The following is a 24,355-nucleotide window of genomic DNA, read 5'->3' on the forward strand; positions in this document are numbered from 1 at the left end:
TCTGAGGTTTTCTGAAGTTTCACATACACACAGCTGTAACTATGTTATAAAGCAGTCATTTCCACCTTCTAACCCGTACTGGCCAACCAAAGTGACAGTGACTTTTCTTTCTCTGATCGTTTCATTTGAAGGATATTCCGAAGCATGAAGAGGTGAACGTGTCTTTCCTATTTTCCATGGAGTGGTTGTGAATATGTTGGGGGGGTTTTTATAATTAGGACATAACTTTCGGTGAGGGAAAAAAGGATCCTCCAAACATTCTTTTGGACTGAAATATGTAGTTATAGTTGTTGTCTGATGACTAAAGAATCCTTATAAAATGGATCACAGATTTACAGTAGCCTACTTTAAATCAGCTTTTATAGCCGTCTTCTGCTGCTCAGATCTGAATAGCATTTGGCGGCAGATTTGGTGTATTGAGGGCTATTATGCAAGCACTCGGGGGCCGGTCCACAGACTGTTTGCATACAGGGCGGGTCCCTGTCTGCTGGAAAGACCCCCCCCTTTTCTCTCTCGCCACAACTTTTCGCGCTGTGGTCCAGGTGATATTTGCGCCACTGCCGTTGCCTCGCCCCCCCTCTCCACCTCTCTCCTCGGCCTCCCATCTGTCTGTTTCAGCGGCAGTGCTAATTATAGCCAGCAGCAGAGACAAAAGCCTGGGTGATTAGGTTAGAGGTATTAATAGCGCTCTTCTAGGTGCGGGGCTGTGCTGCTGCTTGACGCTGGTGTCACCGTGGGAGAAGAAGCAGCGGGGACAAGCCCAAACCTCTCAGCTGAAAGCTAAAGATCGTTTTTAGAAGCGAGGAGTCACTCGTTTAAATATTTCGGTCACATTAAAAAAAAGCTCAATTACTCGTATTCGTACTCGTATTCGTACGTATTCATGTTTTTCACTTGTCTAAAAGTGAACTGAAGCGAATTTAGCTAGTTTTTAGTTTAGGTAACGTCAAACTATTACAGAGTTATTACATATTTTAACATGTTACCAATCCGTGTGTTCAGTTGTCTTTACCGCCTTCACGTCTCTGCTTGCTAGACACCCCTGTAAGCAAAAGCACTGGGCATTTTATACCTATTTTCAGATTAACAAAGCTCCATTCTTGGCCTGTTCTGTTCTCGAAAACTGCTGTAGAGTGAGACCTCTTTCTCTCTCCCCTCTTCTTTCACTCCCCGCGGAGGCTTGGACCGAACGCGCCGGTTGCCCCGCCAACACAACTCTTAGAGGCGTGGTCGTCGTTCGTGCCCATTGGTAGAAGCTGAGGCGCGTACCCGAGCACGGTAACGCTGACTGGCTGGACCTCAATGACGGAGCTGATCACCCGGGCGCTGATTGGCTGGAGCGAGCCAGATGCCTGAGAGCGCCAGAAAACAAGCTTGAGCGGGTGATGCAGAGGTCTCCCCGGGACAGTACAGAGTGTCCGCTAACCGGACAGCAGCAGAGGTTCAGGATCAGGGGAGGACTGCCCGCTTATTTCCAAGAGGGAAATTAGCTGCTATGTTGGTCTGAAGTAACTACGCGCTGACAAGTCTGTGAATCCGGATTCAGAGCCACACTGGAACTTTTCATTCATTCAACAGCAGAGAAAGGTGAGGACGGGTGATTTCCCTCCAGTGGGTTCCTGCTTGCTGTAACACTAAGTTGTGGTATGCAGGTCAGCTGAGCTAGTAATCTTAGCTAAGTGGCTAATTAAAAACGGTTATAAACTATAAACAAGTCAGAGGAATACATGTATTTATTCTACTTAATAATTTCAGCCAGAGCTAATGTATCACTTTGGGGCAATTTTAGTGAATTTGCCCTTTACTAAGTTAACGGCGCTCATCTCATGTTATAACGTAGAATTAACGTAATTAATTAAGGTCTTGTAGCACCACACTCAGTCCCAAACTTGCTCCATTTACTGCAAATGACTGAGTTACGTTATGTTAGCAATAAACCAAAGTGCTAAAGTAGGAAGATTGGTTATTAGCTTGCTAAGGGCTAGTTAGCTGATGTTCTTTGCGCCAAATTCAGCTGCCCACTCGTCTAAGTTTTCCGTACTGTCTGAAACTTCTTTAACTTCACCATGCAATCCGCTGCAGTGTCGGTCAGGTAATCCACATCTGACTTTCTGTGCATCTATGCTTCTTGGACTGCAGTTTTCCCAGATGGAAGTTGAATGTCTCGCATTGAAAGACCTCACAAGTCCAAGGAAAAGTTTCTCAGAGGGGTCGGAGGAGAATGGAGGCCAGAGTGAACAAAAGGTAGGATGGATTACTGCTTGATCTTTGGTGCGGTCTGAGCATTTTTAACTGTTAAATGGTTTGAGATAATGCAACTGAAGGAGAGCTGCACGGTCAGGCTATGAAGATAGAAAAGCAGAGTAATGTGGTGGCATCTCGAGACAGAGATGAAGTAATAAGAGTTGTGTCAATATTTGACACTAAGTAGAAGCCTGTAATGGAGATTAAGGAGCCCTTGATCACATCTGTCTCCATCACAGGAGAACATCTGCACAGAAAGGAGGAGATCCACGCCATTGAAATATGTAGAGTCCCCTACCCCTGCTTTGCTGGCAAACAGAAAAGGTGCCACCCCTGACCTGGCCCACATCACCCCCATCAAACACACGGTCCTGGCAGAGCCCTGGACTCCCACGGCCAATCTGAAGATTCTAATCAGTGCGGCAAGTCCGGACATCAGAGACAGAGAGATGAAGAAGGTGCTGTTTAGACCCATAGAGAATGAGAAGGACAAGCCAGCAAGTCCAGATACTGTGACGGAGGATACGGAGGTGGAAGACTCTTGTCAGGTGGGTGAAATGCAAAATTTCAAAATGTCTCTAAAATAATAAATAAGAAATTTAAGTAAGTTCTAATTTAGTTCTTGAAGTCTAAAAATTTCTTACTATTTCTGTTTAATCTACTGGGGACAAAAGTGGTTAGATTGCACTTATTGTTTATTGGTTTGATCAGGGAAATGCTCTCAAAGGAAGCCAGGATTTCCACAATCTGTAAAGTCCACAGAGTAAATGCTTTTTACCCTCACTTTACTCATATTAGCAGCTGAGCTCTCCAGATAGGGAGTTTTCCAAAGCACAAATGAAATCCCTCAGTTATGCCCGAAGAAGTAATTTTGTATAAAAGCAGCAGATGGAGCCTAAATCTCCCTGAGCTTTTGTGATACAGTTGTTTGTTTAATCCGACATGTGAAAGTTTTTCCAGCCTTAATATCTTTTGAGGGACTGTGAGAATTAATTCAGTGAAATGTGCCCTTGAAGACATTACAGGAAAGCAATTTAAGGGGCCTCAAGTAAGCTGTGTGTTAGTACTGTAAGCATGGGTGAGGGCGATGCAGAAGGCAGCACCAACGTCCCCTCAGATTATTTAAATGTCTCTAGATAAATGATTTAAAAACACCATTCGTCTATTTATGTCTGTATCTGTCCAGTTTGAAGCTGTGGACGAAGAGGATGAGGCAGAGAAAAAGCCGAGCAGGAAGCAGAAGAGTCTGGGTCTGCTGTGCCAAAAGTTCCTGGCCCTCTACCCTGATTACCCGCCGCCACACAACCCCATCTGGATCTCACTGGACGAGGTGGCAACCAGTCTGGGTAGGAGCCAGTAATGTGGGAGCTAAAGAGATTTTTGACAGGGGAGATAGATGACTATGACTGGTCCCAGCTCATAACTGGGACCAGTGGGAGTGAGATGATAATGGAGGCAGCTAACATGCATTTCACAAGCATTATAAAGCTTTAACATTATTGGATTTAGGGGCGGTTGCTATGGAGATCTTTTACATCCAGACATACATCACTATGTATTTAAATCAGCCCTGCAGTTTGAACTTTCATCCACTTTTAATCAAAACCCTGATTATTTGGTGAGATTTTACTTGAGTATTTCTGGAGAACATGTGAGTGATTTCTCTGTCCTCGCTCTCGTTGTCAGGAGTGGAGCGGCGGCGTATCTACGACATCGTCAACGTGCTGGAGTCTCTAACGATTGTCGGCCGTATAGCTAAAAACAGCTACACCTGGCATGGACGCCAGCGGCTGGAGGCCACGCTGGAGGAGCTGCAACGAATGGGCCGGCAGCAGGGCTACCACCTGCAGATGGAGCTGGCTGCCGAGGCCAGGCCCGGGCCAGGACGCGAGGATGACGGAGGGGACGGGGACGCTGGCAACGGTAACGAACAGAGACATAAAGCTTGGAATCAAAGAGTTTAGAATTAAACATACTCCCAACATAAGTATCTCCTTTCTACAACACCCCTTTCCTGTAATTTCCTTCTCCTTGCACCCTTCACAATCTTTACCGTGACCTTGAGAATAGTTTACTGTTGCACTTACAGGATAAGAGCATCAGTTAAATGCTGCACATGTTGGAATTTAAGTGTAGGTTTCATCTCAGGACCAGCTGCCACCAAATTAACCCTACAGCTAAATGATCCTTCCCCTTCAGTCATAGACAAATACAAGCCTGGTTTCCATAGCAATCCTACCTCCACACACACGCACACACAGCTTGTCATTAAGAGGTTTTGTGTGTGTGTGTTGACTGGGAAATGTGGCTGGATAATAGTGTCACTCATGACAAAGGAGTAGTTTACAGCCTGGTGACAAGCTTTAATATTCATTAAGGCGCTGATTTCTGCTGGCGTTGTTGTGGCCGCTTGAGTGTGATGACCTCAGGCAATATGATAATACATGTAGTACATGACTGTCGCCGCCGCTGAGCTGCAGGGCAACAAACACCTACGACAGAAAAGGTGTTACTGAAGCACCAGCTGCACATTGAAGCGTGTACTGTCTCATGGTGTGTGGACACCAAGATACTGTGATAAAATGAAAAGCGTGACTCCTATGGACACTGCAGAGTTGATTCTGCAAACACCACTGATACTCTGTTTCTATAGATTTGAGATGAAATTTAAGTGTATTCATGATATTTAAGATATGCTCATCACCTTTACTAGTCTGACACACTGCCTGTACTTGTGGTGTTTGCAGCTGGTGGCAACAGGAAAGACAAATCTCTGCGCATCATGAGCCAGAAGTTTGTCATGCTGTTCCTGGTGTCCAAAACTCAGACTGTTACTCTGGACGCAGCAGCAAAGATCCTCATCGAGGAGAGCCAGGACTCATCAAGTCACAGCAAGTACAAAAGTAAGAAATTCAACACAACCGTTTGTCTTGGTGAGGTTAGTTATGTTGAGACCTGCATTAGCCACAGTGTTCTGCATGTCCTGTAATAGAAAAGTCCTGTTTCTTCTGCCTTATTCAAACTCTACACCCCTGTATCTTCAGCTAAGGTGCGGCGACTGTACGATATCGCCAACGTCCTGACCAGCCTGGGCCTCATAAAGAAGGTGCACGTCGGCGAGGAGAGGGGCAGGAAGCCGGCCTTCAAGTGGCTCGGCCCGGTCGAATTCAACAACTCCGGAAACGCTGGTGAGAATTAAAGACGAGTTTTGATAACCATGTGATACGTATTTTGAAAAAAAAATACCCGATTTATTGTTAACATTCTTTCTTTACTGTAACTGCACATCATTGCTGTCATTGCTAACTCAGACCTTCACCTACAGGAAACACTGTGAATGTGGCAGCTGTCACTCCACCCGAGGCCACGCAGCCAACGCCGGTCCAGGACGCCAGAAAAGCTAGGATGGCACGCCACGCCTCCTTCAACATCACACCGACCTCTGTGGCCGTCCAACGGCAGGTCAGCTCCGCCCCCAGCAGCCCACGACGGGAACCAACGTGTAAGAGACGCTCTGAGTTTTACAATGAACAATTATGTCTATGTCTGCTTGTAGTCACAGCTGAACACTTGTATATTCCTGTTTGATAAACCATATTAATTCCTCACTCCTCAGGTTTGCCAAATCAGCCTCTGGATTATTCCAGAAAGACGACGGGCAACAACGTGGTGTGTCGACTGCAGTTTGGAAACAGCTCTGAGTGAGTTAATACTGAATCTGAAGCTGTGTTGTCAGGAAAGAGTATGATTGAGAATCCAGTATCGGATGGGGCGGGGGCTACATGTAACGGGAGCTGCCCGCAGTGGACATGAGCAGTTATTGTCTCCTGTGGATGTATGTGGACACAGGTGTTTATGTGATTTCTATGTTTGGCCTGCCTGTGGCCGAACCACAGCTGCCCCAGGGCTGTGGCCGGTAAGTGTTTCTCAGGCGGGTGAGATAATAGGACGTGGAAGTGCGTGTTGAAAGGGGATATTTTACATGTGAAGCTGGGTTAAAATCCACCAGGGGCAGTGGTTAGCCCACAGGATAACTGTTGGAGGTTTATGGCTGGGAGGTGGGGGCCCAGTTAGAAATCTACTCATCAGCAACAGAGATCAGAGCAGAGAGGTTTCCAGGCCCTGCACCACCACAGGAACCGTTCAGAGGCTTCAGGAACTTTACCTGTGTTTCAGCTGGAGGAAGCTGAATAAAGTTTTAATTCTAATAAAACTAAAAATCAAAAACTAATTTGTTGCCTTTTCTCTTCAGTAATCGTCCCGGTGCAGCGATGCAGACTCACACCCACAGCAGCAGCAGCCAGCTTCCTCCATCCACTCCTCAGTCTACCCCACCAGCACCTCCCCTCCACCCCGAGCACCTCTTCACCTCCTCTTCTGCTCCCCACTGCTTGGCCTACCTGCCCAGTCTGTCTCAGCCCTCGCTGGTCATGCTGTACAGGACGCCAGACAAGTCCGACCAGATGCCTGAAGGTCAGAGGTCGCCCAGGTTGGAGTCTGAGGAGGGGAGGAAGAGAAAGAGGGAAGAAAGGGAAGAGGAGGAGACAGTGGTGAAAAAGAAGGGAAGATCTGGGTTAGAGGAATGTGATAAGGTGAGCTGATACATTAACAGAGCTTATAGTTAAATACTGTTTAATATTGTTCATCACTGCTTTCTTTACACTTCAGATGGACTGGGAGCAATATAATTATTTGTGCTAAATGCTACATGCTTTCTCATTAGGATAACTCATTGCTGGTGTAGTCACAGACTTATACTAGTGATGTATAGGATATTTCATAATTGGAAAACTTCAGCAGTTAATCAGGGTACATAACCCTAGTAACTGGAAAAGTCCCATTTTTCACAGTAAGATGGTTTTTTATGGAGGTAGATTAAGAGAGAGGACTGTGAGAGCTGCGCTTTACATCAGGAAAATGACTCTGCAGAAGTGAACTCAGACATTATTAGATGAGCAGACTGTTAATCAGGACAGTGATTCTGGCTGCTGAGCCATAAATGCTAATCCATTTTGATTTAAAATGTTATTTAAGGTGGATTGCAGGGAGGGGACATTTTGGAGGAATAAGGCTAAATGTCTGTGTCACACGGACACAGCAGTGTCCAGTAGACAACTGTCCATCATCCAGTCCTGTTTAATTCATTCTCAGTGTTTGTTTTCCTTTCCCAGGTGAGAGCTGAACCCCACAGGGAAGCAGGGGAGTGTACACAGACGGGTCCCGCCAGGACCTCTGTGAATCACCCAGCAGGCCTCTCCAGAGCGGTCGATGGAAATCCAGGTGGCAACAACAACAACAACAGCAGCAGCAGCAGCAGTAGTGAGCCCATCCAGCCATCACACTACCTCTATGTACCAAACAATGCAGGTAAATAGTGTACAGGTTCCTGTGCTCTGGCAGTAGATTTAAACAAATTTTCAGTGGGGTTTATACTGTAAGTTTGGGTTTTCTTCTTCTCTCTGTGAAATACTGGACACTTTCACTGCTTCATGCATCTGAAAATCCTTCAAATGAAACCGTCAGAGAGGAGACAGATCGCTCTGTGGCTGAGCTGCTCTCAGGCCATAACCTGTGCTGTGGGTAACAAACAGAGAGTGCTACTATGCTGATATCAGGTGCAATAAAACACACGCTTTTATGAAGACTCACCAAATCCAGCCGCCGCTGTGCATCACTCTGTATACGCTGGAGTTTAATGAGATAATAAAAGGCATCTCCTCAGCTGGGATTTACTCCTGGTGTTTGGAAATCTGTCGTGATATAATCAATAATCAAACTGATCAACAATGGAATGACACTATTGTTGTTAACTAGGTAAAAAAAAAATTAAGTATGGATTAAGAAAACATTTACCTGAAGGCATTCAGATAAGAACAAAGGACTCAATTCACCAGTCAAAGAACAAGGAGACAGTTGATTGAGACAGCTGTGTGTGATGCTGACAGAGGGTGCACTTGATTTCTGCCTCCCTGTCTCAGTGTAGGTCAGGTGACTTCTATTTCATATTCTCCTCTTCTGTCTCCTCCAGGTCTGAACAGCCTCAACTTCTTCCTCCCTGCTGGCCAGCCATCAGCCAGTTTAGCACTTCCCTCCAGCGGTGTTCCCACACTGGCGGTGCCCTACGTCCTGGTGCCCTCCACCGCCCTCCCCCACTACCCCCTGGTTGCCAGCGGCGTCCAGCAGCAGGCCTCTGACTCCCACACCAAACTCAGCTTCAGTCTGCCCACCGTGTTCACGGTGGGGGCGGCGCCTTACAGCCTGGCAGCAGGATCAGAGATCAGCTGGTCGCCGACCCCGTCGCCGTCCACTCCGAAACAAAGTAAGGTGTCCGGGTCAGCGGCAGGCGCTCCACACTCACCCTCAGGACCACGACAGACCTTCACCATCAAAACACCAGAACCACTGGTAAGAATTTCAACACCTGAATGCAGCTAAATAATACTGACACAACCCTCACCACACATCCATGTGGATTTGTTCTCTGAAAACATTGATTTAGACATAATTTGCCTTCATAATGAAACACAACCTTTTCAGTATCAGACAGCTGCAAAATGCCACTACACAGCCTGACATGAGAGCGAGTGCTGCATCTGTTTCATGGAAGTTTTTCCCCTCATTTACTCTCCCAGACGCTTTCTTTGTGTCACAGCGGTTCAAGTTTATTAATCTGCCAGTTGTTAAATAGGAATTAATGTTCTTGGCTGCAAAGCCCAACACAGCTCTGCTGCCACTGCTCTTCTTAATCAGCTGTTTTTAGACGACCCACCGGACAGCAAATTAATGCAGCATTCGAAACAATAGGACGAGTCATTGGTCCTGTTGTAATAAGCTGTAAATCCACTGTCACCTGTACCATGGTAAAAACAGCCGGGGGCTGGGAGCCTGGTGCTAGTTATTGGGATGATTCCTCTTTTTTTTTTTTTCCACACACGATTGATCAATACAAATGGTGTAATGACATCTCTCTCTCCTTCCACAGACTCCTAAGGACACCACAGCCTCTGCCTCTAAGGCTTTCTTCCAGACCCCAGGCACTCTGGGAAGTGTAGTCAGTGCTGTGCCAGCTGTCCGAAGAAGAGGCTCTGCACAAAGGAGACTGGATGTGGGCCACCCACCGACCAGTTAGAGGCGTGAGGAGATGGAATAGGTGGCTAATATGCTATTTTTTTAAAAAAAGAAATTCAGGTGTTGGTCCTAAAAATGGTTTCAAGCCATTGGTGCTCATTTTTTAGTGGATTAATACATAAATTAAAGATTTCTTCTGAAATGCAAGAATATAATTTTTTTAGTAAAAGACTGAGAGTGGAGATGAAGTCAGATCTGAAAGAGTCTCACATTTTGCTAAAGACTGTACTTTTTTTTTGGGACCAATTGGAGAGTATGTCGTTCTGTCATAGTTTCTTATGTCAACAGTTCAAATGTGCCTCATGGTTCAGTTACTGGGCTCCAGATTTCAGAGCGAATAAGTGAAGCAGTATTGTCAGTGTAACAGTGCCCCCCTGTGGTGAGACTCAGCCACTACTGTATTTTGTATTTCAGACATAAGTTTCCCTCTCAGTGATACGATCAAGCTACTTAAACCCCCATCACTTGTGTATTATAGCCCAACTGCTATTTATATTTTAGCTAATATATGTTGTGTTACAGGGACAGTAATGGAACATTAACTTTTTTTTTTAGCACTAAGCTTTTGATGAATGTATGTCTAATTTGGAAGTGATTGTCTTTAGTTGGCCCCTACAGGCTTTGTTACATTATCAAGGTATAACAGGAAACGCATCAGCTGCTGATCACAGGTTTACATCGACAGCAGCAGACAATCCTCGCTCGGCTCAACTCAGACATTTACTGTGAGGAGAATATCACTAAAAAGCCTTAAATGTTTACAGCCTGCAGAGTATCTCAAGGAAAAAAAAAGTTCTTGGACTTCTTGATGCACAAAAGATGCACACATCAGGAAGAGAAGTGTTACCGGTGCCGTGTGTTTGTTTTCGCTGAGAATTTGCAACCATAGTGTTTTATGGTTAAACACCAAACCCTGTAGCTCAAAGGGACAATGTGACATGGGACGATGCTCTCAGGTACTTGAATACTTGTGATTTTACCAGAAGTAGATTCTGGAGAGATATCAGAGTACTGTAAAAACAAATATGCTTAATTTATCCAGGGAAAGCAGACTGAGTTTATATGCTGTCTTTTTTTTTTTTTTTTTTTTAGCAACATCATACCACGCTCACACAGTCAAACACATTTGGGAGATTCCCAGTATGACCACAATCTGCTGTTTGCTGGTGCAGCTGTGTGGGGGTGGGGGGGGGTTTGGTGCTCATCAGCAGGTTTACTCAGGTTGTGCAGGGGTTTGTGTTGACAGGCCTCTGGTAACAGACCCACTAACCCTTCTTCCACACAGCCCACCCAAAAACATTGGGTGCTTCGTACGGGGGATCCTTCAGGAGAGCTTAGCAGTGTCACACCAAAGGCTGCTTCAGATAATCCACTCTGACCAGTGGGTGTGTGGTTATTAATGTACAGTTTTGTGTCTGTAATTATTTTTTGTACATTGTATTCATAGTGTCATTTAATATTTTACATGCAGAATGTTAAAATGTATTGTTTTGGAAATAATGATAATTGCACTGCTAGCTTCAGTAGCTGTGTCTGAACTTTTACAGGACTTCCTCCTGTTTCCTCTCACTGTCTCTGCTCTCTGTAGTTATGGGCCAGGTCGGTTTTCTTCTGTACGACTTTCACAAACTTTAATTAAAACGTATGAAGCTGAAGAGCTTTGTAATGTGCGCTCTTTAATTTGAAGCATGTGTGATGTGTATTTCAGGTATAATATCATCAAATGTTTACAAACTGAATCCTAATTTTTCAGAGAGATAAAATGGGGGGCAGAGAGGTGGTTAAAATACAAATGTTAGGTTTAAAGTGAGTGATGTTCCATTGCTGGATGTGAGAGGACATAAACATCTAATCAAAGCTTTTTATACCAGCACGGAAAGTGAGCTGCCGTTAGACGTGTTTGGCCCCTGCGAGGCATTTACAACACTAAACCTCAGCAGCTGAGACAGTTAACTTTATATAGACAGATATTTTAGCTGCTGCTGCTGCATTTTTTTTGCCACTGACAAGTACCTGAAAGAAAACCTCAGTTGGTGTTTTGATGATGGCGCTGGAGAGAGAGCTGACTAACACGTCTCTCCAAAATGTCCCCATAGGTGTTCAGCTGGGTTCAGATCTGATGCTTTTGAAGGCCACGGCAGATGATTCACATCATTTTCATACTCTGGTTTTCAAAGCACTCAGAGAGCATCTGAAACGTTTCACCACTCTTATTTTTGGGGAGATTTTCTTTTCATATGGCGCCTGTCAAGGTCAAAACTGTCAGAAGAACTTCAAATTATATACTTTTAATTATTTTAAGTACATTTTTCCATTAATACTTGTGTACTTTGCAGACAAAGTATTCTTTTGACATTGACGGGCAAGAGAAATGTTGCACCTTCAAACCTGTATTAGGTTTTTAAATGATCAGCCATTATTTCTGTTTGTCTTTTATACTCTGCTTAAAAAAGTTTAGTGTTCTTCTTGCCTTAACAGTGGAGGTTATATTCAGGGGGGAAACATGAACATCTGAAGTTATATAATGTCTCTAAAATACAGAGAATCACATCTGAAAAACATTTGATTTTGTGAATCCAATATCCTTTAAAAGAATCCATCCTATTATTATTGTATAAAAGCAAACATCTTTGTTTTCCTTCTAAATCCTCAACTATTTTTGGTGCAAAACACTCAGCTCGTTTCCTCTCATTCAGTCACGGCTCTGCTTCGGGATTTCCTCACCTCAAACCTCTGTGTCCATATAAGGACCAGAAGACTGGCAGCTCTACCTGCTTCAGTCTGGTTTTTATTATTGCTGCTTAGTTTTCTGCTCCTAGAAATTCTTTCTGAATGACATTGTTAAGCCTATTAAATCCAGGTGTGCTGCCAGATTTGGAAAAAAAGAAAAAAAAATCTGTTCCTCAAAACAAAACAGTTCCTATTGAGGAAAGATTGTGACTAATGCTCGTGAATAGTGTTACTAGACTAGATAGTGTTACACTGAGGCAGCAAAGCATCCCCCACAATCACAGTGCAACACTATAACTACCATGTTTGGCTATAAAGTACTGTGGCTATCAAAGATTTTTTTGCCCAACCTCTTTCTTGAACTCTGACTTTAGCTGAAGCTTGAGAGGCCTGAGGTTCTGTAAAGGTTTTTCTGGGCTTCCTCTCAGACTTTCTCAGAGAAATCTTGGTAAGACTCACCACTGGAGAGAGGCATCATTTGACTGCAGGAACTTTGTGGACACTGCTTCTGCTCTTGATGGTCAGGTTCAAGTGAGGTTCATGCTGAGCAGCACAGACTGCAATCAAGCCCAGCTGTGTTCAGTCAGCTGAACACAGCTAATTGGTTGATACCAGAGTTAATTGGTTGACACCTTTGTTCCTTTAAAACATCATATTGTGATGTAAAAACTGTGTAATGAGTTAAATCATATTCCATTTTGTCTATAGATCTCAAACTATTCATTGTGACAAACCTGCAATAATACACACACACATATATACATATACATATATTTTAGCTGCTGTGATCATGAGATGATCTTTACTGATTTTGTCTTCCTCTGTTCTGAGTAGAATAATTCTGAGACTAACAGTGGTCGGTCTGAAGACACTGTGTCTGAGATCATTGCTTAAAACACGAAGCTTATTTAAGTACTGAATTGTTGTGCTCGCATGAAAATAAACTCCATAATTGGAAAATAATGAAGCTGCGGTTTGTTGTGTGTGTGTGTGTTTCCTCTGCGGTCCTGTCACTGAAGATAATATTCTAACTCGGATTAATAAAACGAGTTGGTTTGACTGAGAACCAGATTTACTGCGTCTCTGTGTACGTTAAAGCCTTTAATTAGGCGTAATTTAAGACTGCCCTGCCGCCTACGAGGGGTCACTTTTACCGTTTAACCTTTTCATTAAATGTAATTAATCACGTTAGTCTGCCCTCTGTGCCGCCGTGGAGTTTCACTGTGGTGAGACTTGTAGTGTTGCCGTGAGAAAGGTCAAGAAACTAAAGGTCACGGGTTTCATAGCCGGCAGAGTCTACGTGGTGTTGTGAGTCTTGTCAGATTGTGCTGAATCCATGCTTGCTGGTGTCACAGTGAGAGGTGATGTGTATACATTATATATACACACTGATATATTATTATCAGGATGTGGTCTGTGGAGGCTTTGAAGAATGCTGGACTGATGAGTGCTGCGTCGGTGCAAATGTCTGTTAACCTAAACAGCTTTGGCTCTTGTCTGTGCTGCAGCTATGTTTTTCTAAGTTTATCTGCTTGCAAGGCAAACCATCAGATACATTCTGTGTCCAGCAGGGGGTAGAATAAGTGTGGACTAGTGCAACTGTGGTGTTTTAAGCATTTACAGTATTACTGATATAAATGATTTCAATACAGATAGACTGTAAAGACCTAGAAGTACATTAAAGGCAGTCATCTACACAATCTTCATTACCTTTGAGGTCAGAGCCATTGGTCCAAAATCATTTAAAACAATGAGGCATGACAGGAGTTATGCACCATATCTTCATCACCATAGTCATCCCCACACAGTGTAGACAGGTTACTTCCATATTTTTGAAAGGTGTTGCAGAAATGATTCAGTCTTTGTGTGTGTGTGTGTGTGTGTGTGTGTGTGTGTGTGTGTGTGTGTGTGTGTGTGTGTGTGTGTGTGTCTGTCTGTCTGTCTGTCTGTCTGTCTGTGTGTGTCTGTGTGTGCCTTCAGTACCAACACTGTTCAGATCATTTCCGATAGTCAGTGAAGGCAGCAGTGTTGAGTTCACGCCCCTCGAACTCCCTCCTCCCACACACACACACACACACAGAGTAAATATGCAGGGTATGTGGCTCTGCAGCGTCAGTGCAGTAGGACTGCGTTGCTTCTGGACGCAAAGTCTGACACATTCATTTGGAGGCAAAACCATTTTCACATCTGGATTTTAGCAGCTTTTTAAAACCCTACGTTAAGGTAACTTATTTTTTTTTTAATTCTAACTTTGATCCTTCACATTTCACTCTGGTCTGCTGAATCTAAGCAGGTTTAATGTAACGTGTAGCTGTTTAAAAATGACTGGAACGTGTTGTGTTACTGATGTCGGCGTCTTTATTCGGTTTATTGAACGAGGGGGGGGGGGCTAGCTTATATGTATGAGCTAGGTTGTTTTACTATAATATAAATGCTATAAGTATGTAATAATAACAGGCTAACGCTGCTTTGTGTTAGCATGTGATTTACAAGGTTATAGCTTGAAATGTAACAAATAAAAAAAAGGAATATGTCCAACTGACATGTTGTGTTTACAGCTTTGTAAAATATGTTTTAGCATCTAAACAATAGAATTTAACCCTCCAGGCTAATAAGACAGTACAAAGCAGTTGAAGGCATTAACAGTATTTAATTAATCACCATTAACAGACATGGTGCAGTGACTGCTGAGGGTCAGAGAGGTGACAGTGTGTATGTACAACAGTCATCAGAAAAGATGATGTAACCAGGAAAAACAGTCAGAGACTTTTTCATTGGACTTTAATTAAAGAGCAGATATACGCTTGTTGAAAGGCAGTGATGTGTTCCAGATCTCAAAGCTGCGTCCCATGTTTTCTGGGGGCTTACAAACACTGAACACTGGATTAAATGTGCTAAGTTTAAACATTTTTGTCTTTGGCAGTGTCAGTCCAACAGTGTCAGTCCAACAGTGTCAGTCCAACAGTGTCAGTCCAACAGTGTCATTAATGAATCACAGGCACACGTCTGAGTCAGACTTAAATGAAGTTTCTATCCACGCAGACGTCAGCCGACCTCACACACCTTTCCACACAGACTCCCTCATCAAACCCAGCCCCTGCGGGAACTTTAAGGGTAACGCTGGTGATCTTTTGATCCCCTCTCGTGTCTGGGCCCGTTCTACAGTCTCTAATCCAGCTGGGAGGAGGACCAAACGACTGACAAGATTAATAGTTTATATATCTTTAAGTGTTTTTCTTTCTGCTTAATTAAGAACCACAGGGCTTTTTCATTTTCATCTCTGAAAGTATGATATCACAGCCAGGGAAAGGAGAGCTTCTTAAAAAGTTAAGTTAAATGAGTGAGTCTGTAATTACACACAGATGCACACATGTGAGGCCCGGGGAGTGACTTGGGTGCGTCATGTGGGCCCTGTGTCGAACAACAGAGGTTACTTCACACTCACATTTATTCTTTGCTGTTTGTGCTTACACCCTGCAGCCCCGGCCCGTCACGCAACAGACAACAAAAGCCCTGAGGCACGGCGCCCTAAAACATTCCTCCGGGTATTAGTCTGCCCTGTAGTTTAGGCCGACCTCATTTTCATTGTTTTCTTTTTTTTTTGTTTGTTTCCACAGTGGCAGTTGAGTCCTGGGGCATTGGTTTTCAATTCTTGTGCTACTGTGATTAGGTATCCAGGAATACAGGTTCAGAGAGGCTGATGCAGATATTACAGTATGGAGCCAGCAACTGTATGCTGAGTCATTGCTCCTCAAAAACTACAGCACATCCTCCAGCCTCCTCATCCTTTGTTTTCCAAAGGTCAGATGAGGACACATTAGAGGAGGAGGAGCAGACAGCGTATCCCTGCCTCAGATGCTGCACCGTCTCACGTCTTCTCTCTATCTCCTGTTAGGACCACACACGATGCCAAACTGGGGAGGAGGCAACAAATGCTCAGCGTGCCGTGGGACAGTTTACCACGCCGAGGAGGTGCAGTGCGACGGCAAGAGTTTCCACAAATGCTGTTTCCTCTGCAGTGAGTGTTGCTGTTTTGGATGCAGCTTAAGATTAAGTGTGAAAGACACAAAGCTCAACCTGTGAAAACAGCTGTGTCATGTCTACAGTGGCTCTGGAGAGGGAATCTAAAGTCATAAAAAAACCTACCTTACCCAGGCATGGATGGTCTAATAAAAGAGACACTATGTGACTAAAAGTCAAGATATCTCAGCCTCTGCTGCATCGACTTTGACCATACTGTTGTTTATCTGTCTCCAGTGAGTCCTCTAACTTTATAACATGAACAGACACACTGGATCATTATCTGTGTGCTGATACAGACCTTATGAAGCAGAGGTATGAGCCAGGTGCGACTGATCCACACTTTCTTTGTTTATGTCCGTACAGCCTGCTGTGTTGAAGCCCTCAGTTACATTCACTCAGTCATGTGATGATTTGAAAACTCTAATTGAAGGAAGCTAAAATATTTGCGAGCTGAATGATGAAAAGCATCTCTTGTACAAGTTTCTCTGTCTCAGAGTCAAACATTTAGGAAACTTCTCTCTGAGTTCTCCTTAAGCTCTTAGACAGAAAAAGAAAGTCTCAGACACTAGCTGCTGTCGACGGCCTCAACTGTTATCATGATACTGTGAGACCTGCCAAGGGCAGATACTGCATCAACCTTCACATATTATTTGTATTCATAATATAGTAAAGGGCAACTATGGTGCAACTAAGCTGCAAAGGGCCACTGAAGATCGTTTATAGAAAGCAGCTCAGGGCTGAGAGAGAAGACAGCTCGGTGAACGCTGTTTCACCTCTCCACAGCTCATCAAAGAGAGCTGAGACATTCCCTTCTCTGGTTGCATTGCTTTGAGTTTGCTGGATGAGTGGGCAGCCTCTGTCCCCCCCTCCCCCTCCCCCCGCTCCTGAACTATCCTTGAAATGTCAGTGAAGATGTTCCAGCGAAGACCTCGCACGGAGAACAGGATTATTCTGACGCTGCTATCAGGAGAAGACCAGAGCAATCTGAGTCACAGAAGATGAGTTTATTATTTTTTTTCCAGCGGTTCCTTCACAAAGGCTGTTTTGTCTTAGGCTCCCACCGAGGGGACGATCAGCAAGGGGACTTGGTGTCCTCGGTTCTTCTTCGCCCTTTCCTCCAGTTTCTCAGTTTGTCATTGTCTGACCTTCACCACTTTTCATTTCTGTGTATGAAGCTCATATGACTCCACTTACTGTGGCTTTGTCTTCTTCATTTGTTAAAACTCGATGCCAGTGACGACTTAATGTTGTTGCTATACTGGGTGGAAGGGAACTGGAACTACTCGTGACAAAAAGTCAGAGAAACCATGAAAATTGAGGAAACATGAGAATTTCGGAGCCGTTTGATTGGACGAACGGAAATCTTCTAACAAGCTCCCAGAAGCTTTCATTTTGAAAGAGCTGGCCACGGCATCAGAGAGACGAGAGCGGAGACATTTTTTTTCCAGCCGTTCATGTGAAATCTTAAACCAGTTTCAGATGGTCACACAGTGTAGACCAGCGTGTGAAGAATCCAGCTTATACCAGCAACCATCATGTGTGCAGTGTGCTCTCTGAAGCAGCTGCAATTCACTTTCCTTTTTCAGATAAATCACTTTTACTCCCTACAAACCTGGAGGAGAGTGACAAAGAAACCCCAAACGCACGTAAAACCATCACTCTGAGAAAGAAAAAGGGAAAAGATGCAGATGACAGACTCAAAAAGATGGGACTTGTTGCGTTTAGGATGAAAAATGAATGGTGGCAACTTCCCAAGATTCTTTTCCCTGGTTGGATTGAAGCTCATGTCACTGTGTGAGCTCACTGCTGAAAATTTACTGTTGCAATATTTCATGTTTGCAGTTTAAAAACAATCACTGACGGTTTAAGTGTTAAACTGAACCAGAAGAGTCGGTTATTGTGGATTTCCTAAAAAACATCAGAGCAATTTCAGGTGTAAAAAAACTCTTTCTGTGTTTCACAAGAAGATACTGTCTGTCTTTGTTAACTGCCTCTGTGTGTGTGTGTCCACAGTGGTCTGCAGGAAGGGCTTAGACAGCACCACGCTGGCCATTCATGACCAGGAGATCTACTGCAAGTCATGCTACGGGAAGAAGTACGGCCCCAAAGGCTACGGCTACGGACAGGGGGCGGGAACGCTCAACATGGACCGAGGAGAGCGGCTGGGAATCAAACCCGAAGAGTAAGCTGGGCTTGACGCTTTTGTTGCTGACTGTGACATAATGTATCTGGAGGCTGTAAGATGATTGTGTAGTGTCCCCTTCCATCCATGTGATGCGACGATGAGAAGCAGCTGAAGACGTTCACATTCAGGTGGTTGAACAGGAAAAAACCTCACAGTGCTGAAAGTTCAATATGAAAGCGCTTTACTTTCAGCAGATGCCGTGAGTGGTCGCAGTGAGGTCGACGAGTTCGGTGAGTTCAGTGGCGCATTGTGTATAATGATGTTTACAAGTTGCGGTGGAGGACTGACGGTGCCATTGTCTCCAGACGGCATGTGTTCATGCTGCTGAACTTGAAATATTCCCCCATTACTTGAACTCGAACGCAGCATGAGGAGCTGATTATGTTGTGTTTTAGTGGATGATTGGCAGTGAGAGCCTCATCATTGGAGAGATTCTCCAGTAACTAAACACTTAAAGGTTTTGGTTCCTGAGCAGGACAGTAAACTTGTACCAGGTCTGTGGTTGTCAGAGCTAGACAGCTGCAAACATCAGTAATAAAAAGATTATTACATTATTGATGCACACACACACACACACACACACGTCAGATGTCAGTTACAGTAAAGATCAGCAGTGCTGCGTTTCAGCGGGTCAGATCCACACGGCTCGAGTCCTCTAGTTTAAAGATGTCAAAGCCTTTTTTTCTGCAGCTCGCTGCCTGAGCTGCAGAGCTCGGAGAGAGGAAAGAAGCCTTGACGGGAATATTGGCAGCCTGCCTGTTGATCAAATCCAGCTTGGCTGCAGCCGCTCCCAGCTGGTTTGGTAGAAAGTGTAGATTCAGGAGGAGAAAAGTCAAAGCTGAGGTCTGAAACTCAGAGGTGGTGATCTAAGAGTTTAATACATCACCTGACAGATCCAGATCAGTGCCCCTCCAACAGGCTTCCAGCCTGCAGAGGCAGCTGAATGGGGACAGTTTTACTTTCTGGGCACTTGAAATGCAGAATTACAAATTACAAATTGTTTTTCTGTTTGTTTTCTAGGCACCAAAAACAAACAGGAAAACACCCCCCCCCCCCACACACATACTCAGAATGTTTATTTCTACCCCAGACGTCAGGTGATTGTTGTTATGAAAGAGTTTATTATGTAACCAGCAGGATCCAGCTCACCCTCCTCTCGGTCTTCAGCCACAAAGGGCTTCATTCAGGGGGCCACTGGGCCTGGCAGTCACCCTCCGATAAGCACTGCTCCAGGGCCCCAGGGTGCCCTACTCGCTTTCCCACCACAGGCAGGACAGGAGTGACAGGAGCAGGCCGTGACAGTTTTATTTCTGGCCTGTTTGTCTTTTAAGAATCTGACAATAATTAATAAAGATGGTTGGTCCGAGTAGATTTCAGTGAAGCCTGAGATAATGTTTAACTGCCACTGACACAGCTGAGGCACTGAGGCTTTGTAAACCATGGAAATGTTTTGGGTCAAACTTTACTCAATATTTGTTTTTGTTGTTTTTATGGCTTTAGGACTCAATGAATCATTTTCCTTATTTGTCCTTTTTTTTTCCCTCCAGGACACAGACTCACAGACCCACCACCAACCCCAACCCGTCCAAATTTGCCCAGAAGTTCGGAGGTTCGGAGAAATGTGCCCGGTGTGGAGACTCTGTCTATGCCGCTGAGAAGATCATGGGAGCAGGAAAGGTCAGAGTTTGATCTGAATCATCATTGATTATAATATAATCAGTGTTTTATTACATTAAACTGTTTGCTGACACATTTTCCATAGGTCAGTGTTGTGTTTACAGCTTGTTAATGCAGGTTTAAGCAAACAGGGAACAAATGCCCATCGCAAATGATTATTGACAAATGATTTTTGGATCATAGGTCATATTTATTTTACAGTATAATAGATAAACCGACATGAAGGATGTGTTAGCAGAGTATAAACCTACTTTGGACACACTGTCAGGCAGATTCAGTCGTGACATCTGCCAAAATATTAGCCGAGTCGACTCCTTGGTTTTCACTTGTGGAGCCAAGCTGCAAAAATTACGACCCTTGGCTCAGGTGAGGATTTGTGGGTTGCCATGGCAACGCTGGGAGAGTCTCCACAAACAGGCGGCGTTCCTGGGAAACTGATTTTACACTACCGAGTTAACGAATGTGTTCCTGTGATTTAAGCTGCAGTGGGGTTATAATTGAAAGTTTCTAATGTGCAGTTTGCGTTCAGCCTCACTGACCTATCACAAACTGATGGACGCCACAGGACCACAGTCTACGCACATGGTTGTTTTTTACAGCGCTGAACCACATGCGGGAAGTTTGGTGAGGCCTCCTCCTAATGAGAGAACACAAATCCCGTTTTTTTTTTTGATTGAAGCCATACCATAAACGTTGGGATGGGCGCTTCCTACCAGCTGGCGTTCATCATGTGACGCTGTGTGGACACTGAGGTCCTGGCAGATGTTGTTGACGCACAGATTTTACAGTAGATGAAGTCACAAGACTGACGCCGTAGAGAGATCTGTCGACAGGATATTCAGCTCCGGAGAAGAAAGAGTCTCAGAGAAGCTGCTCACATGAAAACCTGTCGGAGCACAGATTCGTGTTTCCTCTAAAAAAAAACAAAAATGGGAGTGGACCATTTCCTGGATTCACACATGAGCTGGTTTATGGGAAGTGATGTCATCCGGCGAGTGGCTGTTAATGTGTTTCCTAATGGGACCAAATCTATTTGAGGCTGCACTCACAGGCTCAAGCGTAACCTGTAATTTTCTGTATAATGAAGACATTGAGAACTGCCCCCCGGCTGTGGGAGAATGGAGCTGCTTTGATGGGAAACAATGAAGGAAATGAAACGAGATCCAAGACACATCTGTAATTATCAGCTGTAAAAAAAAAAAAAAATATTGTAGTGTAATATTAACCTCCTCTCTCTTCACAGCCGTGGCATAAGAACTGTTTCCGCTGTGCAAAATGCGGCAAGAGCCTGGAGTCGACCACCCAAACTGAGAAAGACGGAGAAATCTACTGCAAAGGTGAGATGAGACTAAACACGTGTCGAGTTTCATTACAGCTGCTACGACAAAAATGATGCTGTCGCAGCTCTGATTTCCTGACGGATCGTTATCATTACTGAGATTTCACAGAGAGCCAGTAATAATAAAGCGTAAAATAACATTTGCCTTAGCCAACACATGAACACATCGCAAAACAAGATAGAATAAATCAACCATGCAACAGTTGCGTAGTGATGCAATTAATCTGCCCGTGGAGTGATCCAGCAGCACATTTTCCCATTCGGAACAGATGAACATCCACGAATGCGTAATCACAATCAGGTTTGTTTGGACTCCATGTCCCCAAATCTCAAACCAAGAAGACAGACTGCTTATTAAAACTCTAAAGACAGGTTAGATGTGAGTCTGTGGGACTTTTTTTCAAATGATGCATGACCTCAGGTATGAAAACTGAGGCATCGGCCAGGATATTAGCCAAGTCAACTCCTGGGTTTTCACTCGTTCATCCAGGTTGGAGAAATGATGACACTTGGCTCAGGTGCGGTTTTGTGGATTGTCATGGCAACGCTGACGTACCCACAGCCACAGCCAGCCAACCAAATGTTCCTCAGCGTTATACAGAGAACAGCTCTGAAAGCTAAGCTGCTATCTGCAAAAACAGAACAGGACTGACAGGACTCCCAGAAACACACACACACACACAAGTCTTTTCTATTGTGTCTGCTGAGACCTCTGCTCAGGGTGAAGGTGGAGATGCCGTCAGGCCTTGTTCACTCAGGACATTCTGAAACATCACAGCAGGAAAAGTTCGCTATAATAAAAGCAGTGATGAATTTGAATGGTCCCTTATCAGTGTTCCTTTTAGTCATGATGATAAAACTGTACAGAACACATCTGGAAACATCAGAGGCTGCACCTGTGTCTAAAATCTCTTCTCTCTTCTCTCCGCAGCGTGTTACGCCAAGAACTTCGGGCCCAAAGGCTTCGGTTATGGCCAGGGAGCCGGCGCTCTGGTTCACGCTCAGTGATGACCTGCATCACTCGGACCACCTCACCTTCATACATTCCTCTGTCCTGTACATGAACAGCAACTTTTTTTTCCCCCAGGCCCTTTACTTATGTTTTCTACCTTAAATGCTTTGACGCTGACATAGGTGCTCGTGATGCAAATAAATAAATAAATAAAAAAAAACATTTACAAACCAAACTTCCACATTTGACTGTATTTTATTATTAAAGCCATTAAAACTGAACCATGCCCATATGTTTACATCTGAAGCTGAGTTACAGTGATGTCTGAAGGTGGGCAGAGAGGCACTGGAGATGATTATGTGCTTTATCTTTTTTTTGTTTTTTTTTTTCCTTCTTTTATTATCCCACATGGTGAGGTGAGAGGGGAGACAGAACAGGCTGCTGGAAGAACTAGTGAGGACTGAAATGGCTTTGAACTCATGTCCTGGATGAGCTGGGGGTACTGAACTCAAGTCCACATTTACCTCCTGTCACTTAAAAGGCATTACTAGAACACAGGTGGCTGGTTACCGGTAGCGTGTGTAGCTGATATGAAGCCTAACAACAGCCAAGTCGTGACGTTTGACCTTTAAAGCTCACAAAATGTAGCTGCTGTGCGTCGTCTCTGTGGGGAAGTGACATCAGTGGTTAGATGGGACTTGGTTTGGGGGGGGGGGCGGGAATGAAATGTAGACATAACTGTCCCCTTCTGATGATGCAAACATGAGGCCCAAAAGTCTCGGAGGCCTTAATATAATATAACCTCCGTCTATCCTTAAAACTATTGCATGATCACATTTCAGCTTTTTAGAAAAACAAAAAAAAAAAAAAAAAAATTTGGCGTCTGCCTTAGGTCTCTAGTGTCTTTGCTTTACAATTTGTACATCCAGTGGTATAACAAACCCAGCAATATATGACAAATTAAAAACAAAAAATAAAAACAACCCTTTAGGATGACTACAGAGTCCACAAGCATGGAACATTCAAATATATTACACACTTGCACAGGAGGGCCCGACTGGACATCTGGCGACCTGAAAGACAACTTCCACTAAACACACTGGATCTGAGAGAAAGAAACGAATAAAAAAAAAAACAGACAAATGAACGTAATGCAGAAAAGTACTTGCAAATACTTAACATTCACTATTTACAGACACGTGGCTTGCTGGGCTGTCACCATGGTGATGACGATGGGGTGGGATTGACACGGTCGGGGAGGGGGGGGGGGGGGTAGTGAGAGCCCAGCTGTCCCAAGCATCGTACATGCAGTGGAGTTTCTTGGCAGGGGAAATTTAGGGGTTAAAATGCCTATAGACAGCAGTGTCAGACATCACTAAAAGCTACAGTCATACACTTGGAGTATAGTCACTTGTTTTTCTTCTTTCCGTTGGGTTGGAAGAAATCCCCCAAACTTTAAAAAAAAAAAAAGAAAAAAAAAAAAAAAAAAGGAAAAAAAAGAAAAAATAATCCAGGAGCACCTTCAACTAACACTGACGAAAAGGAAACAAAAAAAAACAAAAAACAACAGTTACAGAGAAAGATATTGTTTATGTACAGATGCACATTCTTTACACCTCTGTCCATCCTGCTGCTGCTGCTGCAGAGCCGACCGTGCGGGGGTCCAGACAGGAAGTGTTTCGAAGGCGGCCATGTCTGATGGGGCCCCTCGTCTTCCTCACAGTAAACAATGGAAGCGTCGGTGTGAAGCGGCGCTGCTGGGCCCTTCTGTTCAGTTAACGGCCAAAGCAAAAATAAAAAATAATAACTACGAAAAAAAAAAGGATCAGTGCAATGTTGTAGGCAGACAAAAGACAAAACAAATAAGACTTTACAGTTTCTTGAGAAAAACACACATGGAATGAACCTTTCATGTAAACTCGTCTGTCCTTCGGCGGCGTTCTCTTTTTCTTATACTCATCTCTGCTGTTAATAAATACACTTGCTTGTACCTGTCTATAGAGCTTTATGGTGAAGTTCTCAGGCTTCCGTGTTCAACAGCTACAGGTACTTCTGTAATATTTTGTTTTTCTCATAA

At 44.1% G+C, this 24,355-nt stretch overlaps 2 protein-coding genes across 2 annotated transcripts; both read left to right on the plus strand.

The window, feature by feature from the left end:
* The first annotated feature begins 1,393 nt into the window (after nt 1-1,393).
* Nucleotides 1,394-11,021, plus strand: e2f7 (E2F transcription factor 7). Its single transcript, XM_041030217.1, has 13 exons — nt 1,394-1,587; nt 2,140-2,244; nt 2,484-2,792; nt 3,431-3,590; nt 3,931-4,167; nt 4,992-5,147; nt 5,289-5,432; nt 5,570-5,746; nt 5,861-5,945; nt 6,497-6,836; nt 7,416-7,611; nt 8,273-8,649; nt 9,227-11,021. Exons 2-13 carry the CDS (start codon nt 2,149-2,151, stop codon nt 9,371-9,373), a joined length of 2,424 nt encoding a protein of 807 aa, XP_040886151.1. The 5' UTR covers nt 1,394-1,587; nt 2,140-2,148; the 3' UTR covers nt 9,374-11,021.
* Nucleotides 11,022-14,199: 3,178 nt separating this feature from the next.
* On the plus strand, nt 14,200-22,528 carry csrp2 (cysteine and glycine-rich protein 2). The gene is made up of 6 exons (XM_041030396.1): nt 14,200-14,325; nt 15,998-16,120; nt 18,139-18,307; nt 19,858-19,987; nt 21,231-21,324; nt 22,258-22,528. The coding sequence occupies exons 2-6, from the start codon at nt 16,009-16,011 to the stop codon at nt 22,332-22,334; spliced, it is 582 nt and encodes a 193-aa protein (XP_040886330.1). The 5' UTR covers nt 14,200-14,325; nt 15,998-16,008; the 3' UTR covers nt 22,335-22,528.
* The last annotated feature ends 1,827 nt before the right edge of the window (nt 22,529-24,355 follow it).

This window comes from Toxotes jaculatrix, chromosome 22 (genome assembly GCF_017976425.1).
Source record: "Toxotes jaculatrix isolate fToxJac2 chromosome 22, fToxJac2.pri, whole genome shotgun sequence".
Taxonomy (NCBI): domain Eukaryota; kingdom Metazoa; phylum Chordata; class Actinopteri; family Toxotidae; genus Toxotes; species Toxotes jaculatrix.

What these genes read in the sequence shown, in the direction of transcription:
- csrp2 (XM_041030396.1), top strand. Translation starts at nt 16,009, where the DNA reads ATGCCAAACTGGGGAGGAGGCAACAAATGCTCAGCGTGCCGTGGGACA. An exon ending in AGATCATGGGAGCAGGAAAG is followed by an intron (nt 19,988 to 21,230) that starts GTCAGAGTTTGA and finishes CTCTCTTCACAG; the next exon opens with CCGTGGCATAAGAACTGTTT. An exon ending in CGGAGAAATCTACTGCAAAG is followed by an intron (nt 21,325 to 22,257) that starts GTGAGATGAGAC and finishes TTCTCTCCGCAG; the next exon opens with CGTGTTACGCCAAGAACTTC.
- e2f7 (XM_041030217.1), top strand. Translation starts at nt 2,149, where the DNA reads ATGGAAGTTGAATGTCTCGCATTGAAAGACCTCACAAGTCCAAGGAAA. An exon ending in GGTTAGAGGAATGTGATAAG is followed by an intron (nt 6,837 to 7,415) that starts GTGAGCTGATAC and finishes TTCCTTTCCCAG; the next exon opens with GTGAGAGCTGAACCCCACAG. An exon ending in CTATGTACCAAACAATGCAG is followed by an intron (nt 7,612 to 8,272) that starts GTAAATAGTGTA and finishes TGTCTCCTCCAG; the next exon opens with GTCTGAACAGCCTCAACTTC.